This window comes from Anomaloglossus baeobatrachus, chromosome 3 (assembly GCF_048569485.1).
Source record: "Anomaloglossus baeobatrachus isolate aAnoBae1 chromosome 3, aAnoBae1.hap1, whole genome shotgun sequence".
Taxonomy (NCBI): domain Eukaryota; kingdom Metazoa; phylum Chordata; class Amphibia; order Anura; family Aromobatidae; genus Anomaloglossus; species Anomaloglossus baeobatrachus.
Window position 1 is genome coordinate 442,219,780 of NC_134355.1, and position 19,013 is coordinate 442,238,792.

Consider the following 19,013-nt stretch of genomic DNA (forward strand, 5'->3'; position numbering starts at 1 on the left):
GAGTAATGGCAGCGGAGCACTGTTGCACAGACCCCGTTGGGATCACCACTGAGTTTTGTTTGCAAGTTTGAAAAAGATGATGATAAGATGATAACCGAACAGTCACCTGATTCACCGTGATTTGCAACCGGCCGTTGCCGGCACCGTTGTCCCCGTGGGGACCGTTTAAAAAGTTGCATGAGGAACTGCTCATGGACAAGCCCGTGAACTTGCAGGGCAACCACAAACGTTAAGTGGCTTGCAAATAAGTTGTGTTACCGTTAACGTTTCTGCAATTGCCGCCTCCGGAGAGACAGGTTGGAGGGAGGGCCCACAGCTGAGCAGGCTGGGGCCCAGCCACCACAGGAACCGGTGGCTACCCTCTGGAGGGGAAGGACAGATCCTGCTCAGGTGACTTGTGCTGGACTGGGGTCAAGGGGTGCTGCCTGGGTTTTAGGGGCAGCATCAGGGCCAGGTTGCTTGGGTGGGAGAGAGCGGAAACCGTAACCGTACACTGTTTGCAACGTTTAAGAATTGAACCTCCCGCTGTGGGATGATGCCATAAGTTGTAAATATGTTACCGTTTTTCATATTTTCACAGAAAACAAAAAAGAAAATAAAACCGGTGTTGGACGGGCAGCCCGAGGACGGTCTGCGTTTTGCTAAGGGGGAATGTGACGCCCTGGGCAAGCCAGGGGTCACAGGTCACAACACCACACGCACCCCACATTCCCTGCAGGTACACACAAGGTCAAAACTAAAATCCTTGTTGCCTTCCTCCAGGGGCTGGTGTCCACACCAGGGGGTGGGCCAGGCGGTTGGCTTCGCCCACCGAGGAGTTCACAGCCCTGGAGGCGGGAGAACCAGGCAGATCTGAGATAGAGTTTGGAAGAGGAGGTGGAAGGAGTTGAAGTGGAGAGTTAGAAATGGGAGTTCAAAGTGAGAGGAAGTGGTAGAGGAGCTAAAGTAAGAGCAACAGACAAAGTCACAGAAAGAAGCCTGAAGTTGGTCCGGGTGTGTGCCCCGGACTGAGACAGCAAGGTTGGCAGACGGCGGTGACTGTCTGCAGGCGAGACTGATTGGAGGTTGCCGAAAAGACCGTGGACGGGTGGTGACCCGGCGGTACCGGAGCGGTATACGAAGATTAGTCAGCACCAGGGCAGGGGCCTTTCGGATCCCGGCAAGGCTAGGAGTCGTCGAATTTGTCAAATCCGTCAGTGAAGGGGACGACTGTCTCCCAACAACCAAGTCCCGTTTGAAGGCAACAGTACAACCGTTAAGGGGAGACACCGCCACCGCCAAGGCACCAGTTTCCCAGGGCCAGCGCCTGCGGGCAAGAGTGGAGCTCCTCCGGCTCATATCCAAGCTGGGGAGCGGGTTACCGGTGGGAACCCATCGCTACCAAACAACAACACATAGGTGCAGGGAAGAGACCGTCACCGTCAACTGCAGGGGAAGTCAGCAACGTAACCGTCCGAAGGACCCGTCCAACCAGCCGTTTGTTTACCGAGAACTGTGTCGTGGTTACTGGCTGAGTGAGTACCTCCGTGCCGTGCGGCACAGCGCTGCCCCCGCGCCCCTGCACCTCCACAGGCCCCATACCCGCCTGTCTACCATCCCAACCCCATCACTGGGCCCCGGGATCACCAACCTCTACCCACGGAGGGGCAACACAACAACTGGCTGCTCCACACCATCACTCCCGGGATCCCCAGCCAGAGCAGCGGTGGTGTACATTCAATCACCACAACCGTGGGTGGCGTCACGGACAATAAATTATCCCCAAAACCCAATCCCCTTTCACTCACGGGCGAGGAGCGCCGCTCGAATCCCTGGGATCCGGCCCATCGCTCGAGCCACCGAGCAGTGGCAGGCCGCAGTAGCCGCAGCGGCAGCCAGACCCGAGCAGTGGGAGAGCGCGGCATCCCCTCCTCTGCCCGCGACAACTTGGCATCACGAACAGAATCTTACCGCTCTGCCGTTGGGTAGAGGTGCGCCTTGTGACCGCCGGAGGTATCCGGCTGAAAAATTTCAGAAGTCGCCATCTTTGGCGCGAAAAGTTCCCGCTCGAGCGTCTTCTCGAGTAGCAGAGGCGCGAAGGCCAAAACCCCGCCCCAATAGAGGAGGGGCCGAAAAGAAGCTAAGGGGGACGCGATGGCGGCTGGCTGCATGTGAATGCAGCTATAAAAGCAGGGACGCCAGGACCCTGCAGTTACCCTGTTCCTGGAAGGAGTTGCCAGCAGAATGTGGATGCCGTCCCGAAGCACCGTAGCCCCCGCGCCGGGAACCGCGGCGTGCGTGGAGAGCCGGACCGCGCAGCTCTATCAAAGGCTGCAGGTCAAAATGCAGCTCCTCATGGAGGAGTGGGAGGCCGACATGGCGGACGTGATAGCGACCGTGCGGAGACGCGAGGAGGAAGCCGAGGAAGGGAGGGTGAGTGACCCACGCCCCGATGCCCTTGAAGGGCCGGTCATCGCGGCTGCGGGACCCGGTCCAAGCCCTCTCGCTCTGTTGCCTCCCTCACCACCCGTCTCGGAAGCTGTGATCCCGCCACTAGGCCCGCTGCCACCGCAACCGGTAGCGATACCCAGCATGCCCGCCCCGGCGGACCGACCTGTAGCCGGAGCCCGTAGTAAATCGGAGGTGCGGCCGTGGAAGGCCCCGAAGTCCGCATCGGAGGCATCCCCTGAGAAGTCCCCCAACCCGGAGCTGATAACCCGTTCCGAGCCGAAGGCCCAGCCGCAGAAAGCCCCTGTGCCCATCCCCCACACCTCAGCTGAGGTGGCGCCGGGTTGTCGCTGCAAGGCGGCGCCCAAGGCCAAGACACCGCGGGACCTGCTGCCCAGATCCCTGACAGTGGGCAACGTCCGGAATGTCCCGCGGGGCCCGACCCGTGCGCCGGAGCTCGCAGCAGCACCGTATTGGGACAGGGAGCCGGTACCGCTGGGTCCGGAGATCGGAGAAAGGGAGAAGAAGAAAGCCGAATTGGTGGCACGGGCAATCCGAGAGAAGGAGAACCTCCGCCAGGCGACGTTCCGTATCCGGGGCCCGTTGTATGAAGGACAGGTGAGGCGGTTTGATGTCCGCCGGGGCTATGGGTTTATCTATGAACCGAGCCTGGAGGCCGAAGTGTTTATAGCCCGGCGGGATGTGAATGCCCACCTGCCCGAGGAGCACCCCGGCCGTAATCTGATGCCGGGTGACATTGTACAGTATACCCGGCACTGTGGAGAGAGGGGGTGGTTCGCCCTAGATGCAAAACTAATGGGGCAGCCAGGAGAGCCGAGTGAGTTCTGCACCCCTTCCCTCGGATGAAGCTGAATATCCGGAGTAATGGCAGCGGAGCACTGTTGCACAGACCCCGTTGGGATCACCACTGAGTTTTGTTTGCAAGTTTGAAAAAGATGATGATAAGATGATAACCGAACAGTCACCTGATTCACCGTGATTTGCAACCGGCCGTTGCCGGCACCGTTGTCCCCGTGGGGACCGTTTAAAAAGTTGCATGAGGAACTGCTCATGGACAAGCCCGTGAACTTGCAGGGCAACCACAAACGTTAAGTGGCTTGCAAATAAGTTGTGTTACCGTTAACGTTTCTGCAATTGCCGCCTCCGGAGAGGCAGGTTGGAGGGAGGGCCCACAGCTGAGCAGGCTGGGGCCCAGCCACCACAGGAACCGGTGGCTACCCTCTGGAAGGGAAGGACAGATCCTGCTCAGGTGACTTGTGCTGGACTGGGGTCAAGGGGTGCTGCCTGGGTTTTAGGGGCAGCATCAGGGCCAGGTTGCTTGGGTGGGAGAGAGCGGAAACCGTAACCGTACACTGTTTGCAACGTTTAAGAATTGAACCTCCCGCTGTGGGATGATGCCATAAGTTGTAAATATGTTACCGTTTTTCATATTTTCACAGAAAACAAAAAAGAAAATAAAACCGGTGTTGGACGGGCAGCCCGAGGACGGTCTGCGTTTTGCTAAGGGGGAATGTGACGCCCTGGGCAAGCCAGGGGTCACAGGTCACAACACCACACGCACCCCACATTCCCTGCAGGTACACACAAGGTCAAAACTAAAATCCTTGTTGCCTTCCTCCAGGGGCTGGTGTCCACACCAGGGGGTGGGCCAGGCGGTTGGCTCCGCCCACCGAGGAGTTCACAGCCCTGGAGGCGGGAGAACCAGGCAGATCTGAGATAGAGTTTGGAAGAGGAGGTGGAAGGAGTTGAAGTGGAGAGTTAGAAGTGGGAGTTCAAAGTGAGAGGAAGTGGTAGAGGAGCTAAAGTAAGAGCAACAGAGAAAGTGACAGAAAGAAGCCTGAAGTTGGTCCGGGTGTGTGCCCCGGACTGAGACAGCAAGGTTGGCAGATGGCGGTGACTGTCTGCAGGCGAGACTGATTGGAGGTTGCCGAAAGGACCGTGGACGGGTAGTGACCCGGCGGTACCGGAGCGGTATACGAAGATTAGTCAGCACCAGGGCAGGGGCCTTTCGGATCCCGGCAAGGCTAGGAGTCGCTGAATTTGCCAAATCCGTCAGTGAAGGGGACGACTGTCTCCCAACAACCAAGTCCCATTTGAAGGCAACAGTCCAACCGTTAAGGGGAGACACCGCCACCGCCAAGGCACCAGTTTCCCAGGGCCAGCGCCTGCGGGCAAGAGTGGAGCTCCTCCGGCTCATATCCAAGCTGGGGAGCGGGTTACCGGTGGGAACCCATCGCTACCAAACAACAACACATAGGTGCAGGGAATAGACCGTCACCGTCAACTGCAGGGGAAGTCAGCACCGTAACCGTCCGAAGGACCCGTCCAACCAGCCGTTTGTTTACCGAGAACTGTGTCGTGGTTACTGGCTGAGTGAGTACCTCCGTGCCGTGCGGCACAGCGCTGCCCCCGCGCCCCTGCACCTCCACAGGCCCCATACCCGCCTGTCCACCATCCCAACCCCATCACAGGGCCCCGGGATCACCAACCCCTACCCACGGAGGGGCAACACAACAACTGGCTGCTCCACACCATCACTCCCGGGATCCCCAGCCAGAGCAGCGGTGGTGTACATTCAATCACCGCAACCGTGGGTGGCGTCACGGACAATAAACTATCCCCAAAACCCAATCCCCTTTCATTCACGGGCGAAGAGCGCCACTCGAGTCCCTGGGATCCGGCCCATCGCTCGAGCCACCGAGCAGCGGCAGGCCGCAGCAGCCGCAGCGGCAGCCGGACCCGAGCAGTGGGAGGGCGCGGCGTCCCCTCCTCCGCCCGCGACAACTACACTCTGCAACAGGGAAACGACCATGATAGATAAACGACCGTGACAGATACAGAGTTGATTTTTCTCCTAGAAGCATTGCTTTAGGCTGGACTCACACTAGCGTATGGCATCTGATGCGAGAGCATCGAATGGGATGTGCTAATGACCCCCGGCTCAGGCTCTGCTGCGAGCATGAGCCGAGTGTCATGCGACTGTGACCCGATCTTACAATCTGGTCACAGCTGAGAGGGAGGGGTTAATCCCGCCATCTCCTCCATTGTCAGCCTGTGCGTATATCGCACTGCACTGGGATAACATCCGAGAGCAGTCCGATGTATCTCTCGCACCCATTCAGTTGAACTGGTGCGAGGGATACAGCTCTAGCAGAAAATCACAGCATGCTGCCGCTTTTTCGCATCCAGAATCTGGATGCTAGAAAAGCTGACCAACTGCGGTCCGTCATTCACTAACATTGGTCAGAGTGCGATGCGAGATTTTCTCGCATTGCACTCGTCTGTTTTTCACGCTCGTGTGAGCGTACCCTTAGGAGGAGAACTGCTCTCTAGATATGGAACTGGCTAATTATACAATGACTCAAGGAGTTGCATGGTGTGCCACCAGTATAGCCACCAGTAAAGCATCTGTGCCTTGTGCATAAAACCTTAACGTAATTAAGAAACACTAGCAGCATATAAAGAGTATGCCCCTCGATACTCATGTTTCCTAGGCATCATGTCCCACTATGAGAAATTGATGGCGACTCCTATAATTAATTGATCTATGAGTAAAGGAATGAAGATCTGCATTGTTGTTTCTCCTATTTGAAGGCGCTGTTGGTGTGAAGCCTGCGATACTCATAAATTTACATACAAGTGAAGAGAACTGGCTTTGAATCAAATACATTCCACAAGACATGCACACACATCAGATGCCCAGACATTGAATATAACTAAAGGTGCTATCTATCAATCTAACCAACAACGGGGATGTATAAACCATTCAGTAAGAAGCAAGGGGCAGAAAAAAAGAGAAACATAAAAAGAACAGTCTGATATGAGTTAGGAATCTTGTTCTCATATAAATTATACAAGTTCACTTCATCTATTAGAATTCAAACTCATGTTTTAAGGGCAAGGGTTACGCAAGCTGTGAGGGTATAGGAGGGAAAAGTAAAGGAACAAAGAAAGAATGCATTCAGGCAGACACCGATGCTGACTATTGTGACAAATCAGCAGGGAATAGTTCACAAAGTCCTTGGCTCCAGTGAACAAAATGAGATGGGTAAACTTCTGACAAAGAACAGGAATGTATTACGATTAATGATAAAACAGAATATCTGATGTAAACCTTAAATCAATCAATAAATACATGACTCGATAAAAGTAATTATTTAATAAATTGAAAATCACATTATGGCCTTGATAGAACTGAATGTGAATGCCTCCTGGGTTTTACCCTCCCCCACCTTCTATGTAATCCTTTTTTTTGGTGCTTAAGGACAATCTCCCACAAGAAACACGGTTAAGCTGTCAATCATATTAATATGTTTTAGTTGTGTACCAGAAAAAACATTAAATTAGTAACAACATTTCAGGGAACATCCATCAGCAGCGAAATGAGATAGGACAGGAAACAGCAAATATTAACTCAACCAGAGACCATTATGTTTATCCAAGGGCAGAGGACACGTCTCTGGTCTGTATACTCAGGAATGAACCATGCTTCAGATAAGATCCTCTATCACACACATTATATAAACACACATTCCTGGTTGTGTCCATATTAATTAGTATAAATTTATGCAGGAACAGATGTCTTCCACACTATCCAGGATCAGACTGGACAACTACAGTACCAAACTGTTCTATATTGGACCAAAGTTTAACTCAATAATGAGCCCCAAATGTCTAGGATAAAATAACTTTATATTGAGCTGACTTTGCAGTCAATCATTTGCCAGTAAAATCTGTTTTATTTGTTAGGGTACTTTCACACTTGCGTTGTTTTCCTTCAGTTGCAATCCGCCGTTTTGGAAAACAGCGGAACCCGTTAATGGATTCCGCTGCTTCCTATAGACTTGTATGGACGACGGATTGCGAGTGATGTACCTGCGTTGCTTCCGCTGGGCGACGCTGCTTTGCTTCCGCTGGGCGGAAGGAACGCAGCATATAATGTTTTTTGAGCAGCGCAATCCGTAGGATTTCGCTGCGCATGCTCTCTCTGGCTCCCTGCACACGTAACCAGGGTACACATTGGGTTACTAAGCAATGCGCTTTGCCTAGCTACCCGATATTTACCCTGACTACGGGTGCAAGGAGCCAGCGCTAAGCAGTGTACGCTGGTAAACAAGGTAAATATCGGGTAACCAAGCAAAGTGCTTTGCTTAGCTACCCAATATTTACCCTGGCTACATGTGCAGGGAGCCCGACACTTCCCCGCTCGGCCCGCCCCATGTACACGCACACACACACACACACACACTCACACTCACCTGTCCCCAGCCATGCAGTCCCCTCGGCACTGACATCCTCAACGCCATGGCCCTGCTCGGCTCCACCCACCCCGCACTCCGCCCCCGCACACATTCTCAATGGCCGAACTATCAGCTGATCACCCGGCGGCCAGCTGCTGTGAGCGATCAGCTGATCACCCGGCGACCGGCTGCTGTGAGCGATCAGCTGATCACCCGGCGACCGGCTGCTGTGAGAGATCAGCTGATCACCCGGCGACCGGCTGCTGTGAGCGATCAGCTGATCACCCGGCGACCGGCTGCTGTGAGCGATCAGCTGATCGTTCACAATAGTCTGCCGCCGGTAAAACTGTAAAGAAAAAAAAAAAGTTTCCGTTGTTTTGTACGATCTGTTGCATCTGTTGTGCCACTAAATGCAACAGATCCGTTGCATCCGTCACACAACGCAATGCAACGGATGCCGTTCAACGCAAGTGTGAAACTAGCCTTACAGAACATGTAACCTTATGGATGATACAGTTGAAACCAGAAGTTTACATCCACTATCTAAAGACACACATCTGCATGTTTTTCTCATTATCTGACATGAAATGAGAATAAACCTTTCCTGTTTTAGGACAATTAGGATTACTAAAATTATTTATATTTGCCAAATGACAGAATAATGAGAGAGAGAATTTTTTAAGGCATTTTTACTTTCTGCATTGTCAAAAGTTTGCATACATTTCATTAGTATTTGGTACAATTGTCCTTAAACTGTATGACTTGGGTCAAAAGTTTTGGATATCCTTCCACAAGTTTCTCACAATAGTTGGTAGGAATTTGGGCCCATTCCTCCTGACAGAACTGATGTAACTGAGCCATGTTTGTAGGTCATCTTGTTCGCACCTGGATTTTCAGCTTTGCCCATACATTTTCAATAGGATTGAGATCAGGGTTTTGTGATGGCCACTCCAAAATATTGACTTTGTTACTTGTAAACCACTTTGTAATCAGTTTGGTAGTATGCTTTGGGTTATTATCAATTTGGAAGACATATTTCCGCCCAGTTCCTGGCTGATGTCTTGAGATGTCTTGAGTATTGCCACATAATTTTTTTTCCTCATGATGCCATCTATTTTGTGAAGTGCACCAGTCACTCCTGTAGCAAAACAACCTCACAACATGATGCTGCCACACCCGTGTTTAACAGTTGGGATGGTATTCTTAGGCTTCAAAGTTTTTCCCTTTTTCCTCTATAGGTAATGAAGGTCATTATGGCCAAACAGTTCCATTTTAGTTTCGTCAGACCACAGGACACGTTTCCAGAAATTAAGGTCTTTGTTCCTTTGTGCATTTGCAAACATTAATTTGTTTGTTTTTTATGTTTCTTTTGGAGTAATATCCAAAATAGCAGTTGCACTCAAATAAAGAGGAGAAAGAACAAGAATATAGATGGTGAACATTGGAATATGAATACGCAGTACTGCCAAGAAAGCATGAAATTATTTTTTGAAAAATCTGAGTTACTTAGCAAATAAAAGTGCCCAAATACCATGTCAAGGTGTAACTCTCATTTGGGTCCTACTCTAATTTTTATGCCTCTCTTGTCCAAACTGACCTTTTATATGTAACACATAGTCTTTTGGAGTAATGGCTTCTTCCTGGAAGAGTGATCTTATTCAGCTCATGTTGATACAGTACTCATTTCACTGTGGATAACGACACAATCTTACCAGCTTCCCACTCTTTATGGAAACCATCTCGTCCTTCATAGAGATCCACAAAAAAAAGTTATAAAGATCAACAATAAGACACATTAGTGTGCACAAAGTTCATAATAGAGGTAATGAAAACATGGTAGCTACAGACAAAATGTTGTGGTCCTGGCTATATCTTTCACACATCTTCACAAGGTCTTTTGCTTTTGTTCTTGGGTTGATATGCACGTGTCTGAGCAAAGCCCATTCATTTCTGCTACACAGCACCAGTCTCCTTCCTGAGCTGTTTGAAGGCTGGATATTCCCATCGTGTTTGTACTTGCGTTTAATTGTTTGTTCAGATGAATAAGGCCCCTTCAGGTATCTTAAAATTGCACCGAAGGATGAATCAGACTTGTGCAAGTCCACAATTTTCTTCCTGAGATCTTGGTTAAGTTCTTTTGACTTTTCCATGATGCTACACAAAGAAGCAGTGTGTTTCAGGTGTGTATTAAAATACATCCACAGGTGTGTCTCTAATTAAGTCAGATGTTGACAATAAACCTATTAGCAGCTTCCAAAGACATGACATTATGACATTGGACTGTCCCATATTGTTTAAAGGCATAGTACTCTTATTATATGTAAATTTTAAAATTTGCAGAAAGCAATGAAATGCCTTAAAGGGAACCTGTCACCAGTTTTTCGGCCTATAACCTGCGGCCACCACCACTGGGCTCTTTTCCCCACCCAGTGCCTCCTCCTCCTGATTGCCTTATAGCTCCTTTGTATCCAGTAACACAAGAAAGGAGCTGTTGGTCAAGCAGTAAAAAGCAGCAATGGACAGGGAATACAACTGGGGACAGCAGAGAATTGGGAAGAGCTTTAGCCTCATTTGCATATCTATCAAAATGATTTCTCAGTACTGAAGAATCGGCTTGTCTAGGGGAACTATTGCTAGATTTGAATTGGAAAACTATTGCCAGATTTTTATTTGAAAGAATTATTCAACACCTAAAATGTAATCTTTCATTAAAAGCACATATTGGTAGTAATCAAATCTGATGCTGATAATCAAGGAGATCATTACTTGCTCAAGTTCTGTTTGACATAGGAGGAGGGATGTGAGTTCTGGAAGACCCATCGCTCAAGAGGAGAAGTGCTTGAAGTTCAGCGGCCTAAGATGGTAGCCAGAAACATGGACTCCAAGATGGTGGCAGCTTGTGTCTGAGGAGAAGTAAGAGGTGGAAGTGGATGGCACCTCAGAGCATGAAAATATTCCCAGATGACTGCAGTGTTCGCCCATAAAAATGGAAGCTCTGCAGCCAGGACCGGCCCAAGATGAGAGGTATGAGCCAAAGAAGGAGCAGTTCAAAATTAAGTATGGCCCATCAAGAGAGTGAAAGGGGTGCAGCAAAACCCGGAGTATGTGAAAGTGACTTATAATGAGTTTTCAGATCGGCCCCGGGAGAGGGCATTAAGATAGTGGTCCAAAAAGTTAACAGAAGCAATTATTGCATTGCACAAGAAAAGTGAAAGGATGCAAAAAGATAGCAAAGGCTTTGCATGTTCCTAGAGATACAATTGAAAGCAAAGTGTACAATGGCTAACTCTGTGCTGTCACTCCATGTATGGGGCAAAGCTGTCATGCTGTTTGAGAAGTATGCTTTGGATCATACAGCCCATTCCAAAGAGTGCATAGGCATGTTTTTGTATGAACATAGGGTGTGATTAGATGATTGGACTAGCCCTGCCTTTCTACCATATGATGCAGGATATAAGTTAATTCTTGAATGTTTACAGCATTAGTAAGATAGATCAAAGACCCTGTTAGTAAAAGTGAATCAGCATGTTTAACATTATAGTATTAGTTTTGAATAATTAGTCAAGGTATCTGACAGGTTCCCTTTGATCACGTTTTTGGTCAATCTTTCATCAGTATTTATAAATCAAAGCTAATAGTGGGTGTAAAGCTCAGAACTGGTATAAATCATTCTATGATAGTTTTTCTCTCTTCATTTTCGTAAAACTAAGGAGTAGGGATGAGCAAACCGAAACTGTAAAGTTTGGTGTCCGTACCAAACCGAATACCAAACACAAACTTTTGACTGTATGTCCGGTTCCTGTTCAGGTTTGTCACCAGAATAAAGCTTGTTGCAAAGTTACAGAGCAGTCAATTTTCAAGCTCTTAAGCCTGCTTTACATGGTACGATCGATTGTGCGATTTCACAATCGATCGTACCCGCCCCCGTCCTTTCTGCGTCACGGGCAAATCGCTGCCCGTGTCGCACAAAGTCAGTAACCCCCGTCACACATACTTACCTCTCGTGCGACCTCGCTGTGGGCGGCGAACGTCCACTTCCTGAAGTGGGAGGGACGTTCGGCGTCACAGCGACGTCACACGGCCACCGGCCAATAGAAGCGGAGGGGCGGAGATGAGCAGGATGTAAACATCCCGCCCACCTCCTTCCTTCCACATAGAGCCGGCGGCGGCCGCGGGAGGCAGATGAGCTGGTCATCGTTCCCGTGGTGTCACACGGAGCGGCGTGTGCTACCACGGAAACGATGATCAACCAAATTAAACGATATTATGGAACCTAACGAGCAGTACCCGACTCACGATTTGTGAGCGATACTGCGTCGCTAGGAGGTGTCACACAGGCCGGCATCGCCAGCGATGCCGGATGTGCGTCACAAAAACCGTGACCCCGACGATCTATCGCACGATAGATTGTCTGGTGTAAAGCAGCCTTTAGGCTGCAGGCACTTCCGGAGCCATCACAGCCATGCCAAGTATTGACATGGCTGTGATTGGCCAGGGAAATCACTGTAAAAAAGAAAGGAAGCAAAATGGTTAAAGCAGGACATACTTATCAGTCGGCGTGGCTGTAAAACTGCTTCCAGTTCCACTCATTACATCTCATAGATATTCACTCCTTCCCCCCACTGTCTGTGACAGCATGTGTGCTTGGTTGCCATCACAAAGGCTGTCTGTCTGCCTGAGGTAAGTGCAAAAATGAATAAAAAATATAAACATTAATGTAGGGTGCTCTCTATATAGATACCCAGCACAGATAAAGCATACGACTACAGGTTGCAGCCCCCAGCTGTGCACAATATCTTGCTTGTGTATCAAAATAAGAAGGACACCATGTGGCTTTTTCAAATTATTTAATTAAATATTTTAAAAAACCCACGTGCTCAATTTTGATACCCAGCCAAAATAAACCCGACAGCTGGGGGCTGGTATTCTCAGGTTGGTGAGGCCCATGTTTATTGGGCCCTCCCCAGCCTGCAGACACCCAGAATTGTCGCATCCATTAGATGTGACAATTTTGACTCTTTCCTCTTCGTAAGTTAATGAGGGGAGGAAGGGGGCATGGAAAAATGAAATCCAGCACCAAAAATTATTTTATATAAAAATCAAAAATTTATTGAGATATATAAGTTAAAAATATGAAAACCGCAAAGGTGGGAAAGGGGTATCATAAGATCCTTACGTGTTTCGGACAGGAGGTTAAAAACTTGTCCTTATTCATATGACCTATGAATAAGGACATGTTTCTAACCTCCTGTCCGAAACGCGTAAGTATATTATGATACCCCTTTCCCCCCTTTTGCGGTTTTCATATTTTTAACAAATGCCTCAATAAATTTTTTATTTTTATATAAAATAATTTTGGCTGCTGGATTCCATTTTTCCCTGCCCCCTTCCTCCCCTCATTGACTTACTGTTGGTTCCAGACTGGGCTATGCTGGAGGATCCGTGCACCGCAAATTTTTCCGGGGACCATATATCCTGGTAAGCTGAAAATACTTTTTTATGCTCTCTTTCCTCTTTGTATCTGGATTGCCCTGGTGCAGTGGCAATCAGGGTAATATAGGGGGTTATTGACAGCTGTAATTTGTCAACAAATGTTAGCTGCCATTAAGCCCTAGATTAGTAATGGGAAGCGTCTATGAGACAGCCCTATTACTAATCCTGTAAATGAAAAGTAAACACAAACGCCAAAAAAATACTTTATTTAAAATAAAATACACACAACCTTTCACCCCTTTATTAACCCCAAAAAACACCCTTGCAGATATGATGCAATCTATACAAAGTCCCCAAACGATCCCAGCTCTGCTACATACTGAAGTCACAGTGCGCAGGCACATTAGAAAACGTGGTCAGCCACTACAGCATCAGGCACACACTGACTGCGCTGCAGCTGTGAGCGGTGATGTCATTGAGTTAATGTGCAGTCACAGCTGGAGGTTACCACAGTCCCCCACCTATGACCGCAGGTAAACTCACCTCAGATGAACTCAAGAGACTCATCTCAAGGGAACTCCTAGAGTTCAATGAGACTTGCAGTTCCTGGCAGAAAACAGCATTTTCTTTGCCAAGAGATGCAGATTTGGTAGTGGAATTTAGCACCAAATTTGCATCTTCTGGCAAAAAAACGCATCTAAACGCGAAGTGGTTTTATGGGATATTGAAGCTTTTTTTTGCCAGGAGATGCTGATTTGGTTCAAAAATTTGATGTATAAATTCCAGTACCAAATCTATATCTCCTGACAAAAAAAACCCAAAAAAAGGTCGCACAAAAACTGCAGTTTTCACAATGTTTTGGTGCAGTTTTCTGCCAGATGCAAATTTAGTGCAGAAATTTGGGGATTTCTACACCAAATCTGCTTTTCCTGGCAGAAAACTGCATTGAAACAGTGTCAAAACTGCATTTTTTTGTACGATATTCGACCAGGAGATACAGATTTGGTGCTGAAATTTATACACCAAATACCAGCCCCAAATTTGCATCTTCCTGCAAAAAAAACACATCTAAACGCAACGTGGTTTTGATGTGATATTGATGCCTATTTTTGCCAGCTGATTCAGGTTTGGTGCAGAGATTTGATGTATAAATTCGAGCACCAAATTTGCATCTACTGGGAGAAAATTGCACACTAACCACAGATTTGACGCCATTTCGATGCGGTTTCTGCTAGGAGATGCAAATTTGGTGCTGAAATTTATACATCAAATTCCTGCACCAAATCTGCATTTTGTGGCAAAAAATTTACAGTTTTCTGCCTGGTGTTGCAAGTTTCATTGAACTCAATAAGTTCACTTGAGGTGAGTTTACCTGCGCTCACAAGTCACGTTTTCTAATGTGCTTGTGTGCCGCCCCAGCAGCAGTCGGACTGCTCGGATTCGGGGGTTTTGCTGTGGCTCAAGGGTCCCCGGACCCGGAGCTTAGCGGCCACTTCGATGTAAAGGAGGGGATATTTACAAGGAGAGTTTTTGACGCCACCTACGGGTTGCGGTAAAGGGGAGTACCGCCGCTGCTGGATGGAGGACTGGGGTAAATGGCGTGGAGCAGCTGGATGGCAGGTCCCTCCGCAAGTAGGGAGGCCCCGGTTCTAGGGTGGAGTGGATTGGATGGCAGGCTGGGTATAGGGGCATGGTTTTACTCACTGTTGGATCCACAGTACTGCAGAATAAAATAGGCACACACGCTGCTGAACCAAGTCTCTGTGAGTCACTGCAGTTCTTAGGGAAAATGTCAAGGTCCCATGCTCCAGGTGTCAGTGATCCAGTGCCTGCCTCCATTCACAGTGTTTCTGTCTGAAGTCAATATAGTCTGGAACTATCAGGAACGGTTCTTCTGTTATTAGGCGAAGTCCTTGCCCTTGGGAGCTGGCACGCGGGACCTTAGTGGGCTGTGTGTATGGGAAACCCCGTCCCCCTCAGTGTGCTGTAGCCCCAACCTCTGGGCTCATGGGGAAGGTCCCTGAAGGCCCCCTTCCACCGCAGGTCAATTATTGGGTCGCATAGATGCTTCTCCCCAATCTAGGGTCCTGGCACCCTGTCGTGCTCAACACCAGTCAGTCGTTGTCGCTAGCTGAGGCTGGCTACTGTCACCTCTGGCCCTGGGTCACTGCTTGCGACCCAACACAAGTCACTTCAGGGAGCGCCAACTCCCTCCAGCTCCTCACACTTCGGGAGAGCGCTGTACACTGTCTCTAAGCTGTGCTCTCCACTTCCTCCCTCCCACCAGTCTGCCTGACAGTCATGGTTTGAGGTGCATGTTGGGATTTGTAGTGCAGATGGTATGACACCTGTATCTGGGTTCCTGGAACCATGGGGGGTGGGCCCCGCACCATGAAAGGAGAGGATGCAGTTCCCTGTGACATACTGATATAGTCAGGGGCGTCACACTTGCACACTCTGACTTCAGCATGTAGCAGAGTCGGGATCGTCGGTGGACTTCGTATGGATTACAATGGATCTGCAAGGGTGTTTTGGGGGTTAATAAGGGCGTGAAAGAGGGTTTGTGTATTTTATTTCAAATAAAGCATTTTTTCAGTGTTTTTGCTTTATTTCTTTTCACTTACAGGATTAGTAATAGGGGGGTCTTATTAACTCCTTATATTACCAAGATTTCCACCAGACAATGGCAATCGGGATGAGCTAGGTAAAAGCATTGGGATTGTTGCATCTAATGATTGCGCTAATTCAGAGCAGCTGTGGGCTGGTATTGTTAGGCTGGGGGGGCAATAACCATGGTGTCTTCCATCCTGATAATACCAACCCCCACCTGTCTGCTCTACTGTGGCTGGATATCAAAATGGGGGGACGCTATGTCTTTTTTCCCCCTCTATTTTGATATCCAGTCATTGTAAAGCTCACAGATGCTGGCTGCAGATTACAGCTGTTGTTTTACCTGCACTGGCTATCAAAATATAGCGAGAGACTGTCATTTTTTCATAATTATTTTTTTTTTACACTACTATACAAAAAACTGACTGTAACCAATCCCAGATGTGGACACAGGGTGGGCGGCGTGTATAGCAGCCTGCAATCAATGACAGACATTGGCACAGAGGGTGGGTGGGGAAGCAGTGACTATTCATGAAGCTTATTGAGCGGGCCCAAAAGAGAGTCTGACTTCAATGTGATCCTCCTGGAAACATTTATGTATAACTATCCTGCTCTTACTACCATTTAACTTACATTTGCAGTCCCCTAGCACTTACTACGACGATTTTACAGCTGTGAACATTTCATCATCATTGACTTGTATAGGATTCGTTTTTCAAGGTCAAGTTTGGTGTCAAGTTTGCTTGCCGAACCCGATTTTATTTCTTCCTGTGCTAGTTTGGTGAACACAAATATCCACAGGTTTGCTCATCACTGCTAATGAGTATTAAAAATAATCACTAAAGTAAATAGTTGAACACCGCGCTGCCAGTGCACGTCTGGTGAAAGCCTGCAAATAAAAAGACACTAAAATCCAGCTGAATGTTAAACAGACACACTAGTGCCTGTTTCTAATAAAACAATAAACCGTCCCAATACACCTTAATGTTCAATTCAGAAACACTGACCTAGATTGCAGCACTTGCTCAGCACAAGGCTAAAAAGATTTTGACCCAAACAATTACCTGGTGGTGGTAACTGATGTTACTTTCTGGACTACGTGAGGGTTCTTTAGATGAGCTGCTTGCATGTGCGGCTGGTGGTCAGTTGTGCCACCTTGAACAGATGGTGAGGAACACGCTGATAAACACCGGAGCGCCCCGGCCGGGGGAGCTCCAGTGAAAACAAAAAACCACGTGTAGGAATGCAAGTGACATCACGAGCAAGGGGAGGGACACTACGGGCTCTCACAAGGTCCAAAAACCAACGCGTTTCGGATGGCACAGCAGCCTCCTTTGTCAGGGATTCCGAGTATTAAAAATACTGATGTGTGAATAAGGTATAATATGTATCAATTGGGTTAAAAGGTGGAGAGGGGACAAATATCATGAAAACATTGGATTACTTACTTTGTGCAAAGAAATAGGATCTCTGGTGCTACTGTATGTTGCCCTTATGAAGTGCAGTATAACAAAACTTACAAGCTCTCTCCCAGAGTATAAAAAAAAATGAGGAAAAAATGAGGATTATTTTACCTTGGCATAATCATATTCACAGAGGTAAGAGGGCTCCAAATCGAAATGAATAAAGTATAGCTTAATCCTGAATCCCTCGGGAACAGTAATATTCCAGGTCACCTCCGTTTCACTAGGATAAGAATCTGGAAAATTGGGTGTTTGAATCTCTCCATACATTTCCCTGTGCACAATTATTTCTCCTTCACACACCAACCACAGAAAAGGAGTAAAAAGAATAAAACTCCTAGAAGAAAACACAATATTATACAATAATGTTAATAGGCACATAGAAGTACATTAGCATAATATTCTTAATTTAATTTTTATTGTATTTTATCTGTATAGTCAATTAATTACATTATTATAACATTACTTCCTAAGCCACATCACGATTTTGCCTTTTTGCACTTTTGTTTTTCTTCCACTTCATCCAAGACCCATAAACCTTTCTGTCCACATAGCCTTATGATGGCTTATTATTTGTGGAACAACACCATTCACTTTACCACTTCAAGTCACAGAAAAAAAAATCCAAGTGTAATGAAATTAGGAAAAAAAGGAAAATTGCAATTTGTTATTTATTTTTTTGGGGGGTGGGTGTTGTTTTTGAGGTGTACAATTTGCAGTAAAAATGACCTAGCAACATAATTCTTATTTTAATTTTATTTTTTTAAGTGGTGAAAGAACAGAAAATTTGTTAAAAAAATGTGCTTGCGTCACCTTTTTCCGAGACCTCTAGCATTTTTATTTTTTTTGGTCTGTTGAGTTGTTAAAGACTTGCTTTTTGCAATTTGTCATTTTTATTGATCCCACTTTGGTAGATAAGATATTTTCATTGCATCTTTGAATTTTTGTGTGATATTTTCCAAAGACAAAAAAATATTGTATTTCCAATCTGGATAGTTTTATGTTTTAATATATTTTGATTGTACTCCTAGCAGTTACTAAATGTTTTATTTTTTTAATGTATTTTAGATTGGGAAAAATAGCTCAATTTTTATACTTTAATTTAATTGTTTCTAGGTTTCTTAAAACATCATCTGATCATTTGTACTATATACTGCACTATATACTAATAATATGGTATCAATACTTTGGTATACTATAATATAGCAGTGTATAGTAATAATCATAGCTAGATTTCAATGTAGCACTGTCATGACAGGCACTGTGGTCTCCAGCAGAAGTCTAGCTCTCATGACAATGCTCCCGAGTGCCATGATTGTGTGATAGTCGTGGAAACCGTCAAAAGGTAACGCACAGAAGGAAACACCGGCGTCGACCTCCGAAGTATCCGGGATCGGCTGAGGCCCATCACAGCGTGGCCCGGCACTCCAACGGCAGTGTGTTGCCAGCGAGTAAAAGAACTTAAACTGCACCCTCTGTGTCGTTCCATTACTGCTGGCGCTCACAACCTCGCGCCCCTCTGCCACAGGCGACTACTACCACCATCATCCTCCCTGGAGCCTGAGCGAGCTCTGCCTGTGGAGGGCTGTACCATCTGCATTATCATCCACCCCAGAGAAGAAGTCCAGCAGCGGCGGCTAATATTGGCCGCACACCACAGGTGGCGTCACAAACAACTACTCCCATCATCACCATCCCCAGCTTTATTGACACTGCCGGGGTCACGGAATTGGGCAAGGGCACCGTGGCGACAAGGAGAAGAACCGCACCTTGGTAACGGGTAACTCCAGACCCTGTGGGCGTGTCAGATGTAATGTTT

At 47.5% G+C, this 19,013-nt stretch overlaps 1 protein-coding gene across 2 annotated transcripts in view; it reads right to left on the bottom strand.

Annotated features, from left to right (window-relative positions):
* Nucleotides 1-19,013, bottom strand: part of MASP1 (MBL associated serine protease 1) — a 151,159-nt gene that overhangs the window by 78,907 nt on the left and 53,239 nt on the right. For both annotated transcript variants that reach the window (XM_075340451.1, XM_075340452.1), the window contains exon 2: nt 17,306-17,531. In XM_075340451.1, the coding sequence (XP_075196566.1) occupies nt 17,306-17,531 (226 nt within the window). The remainder of the gene's footprint in view (nt 1-17,305; nt 17,532-19,013) is intronic.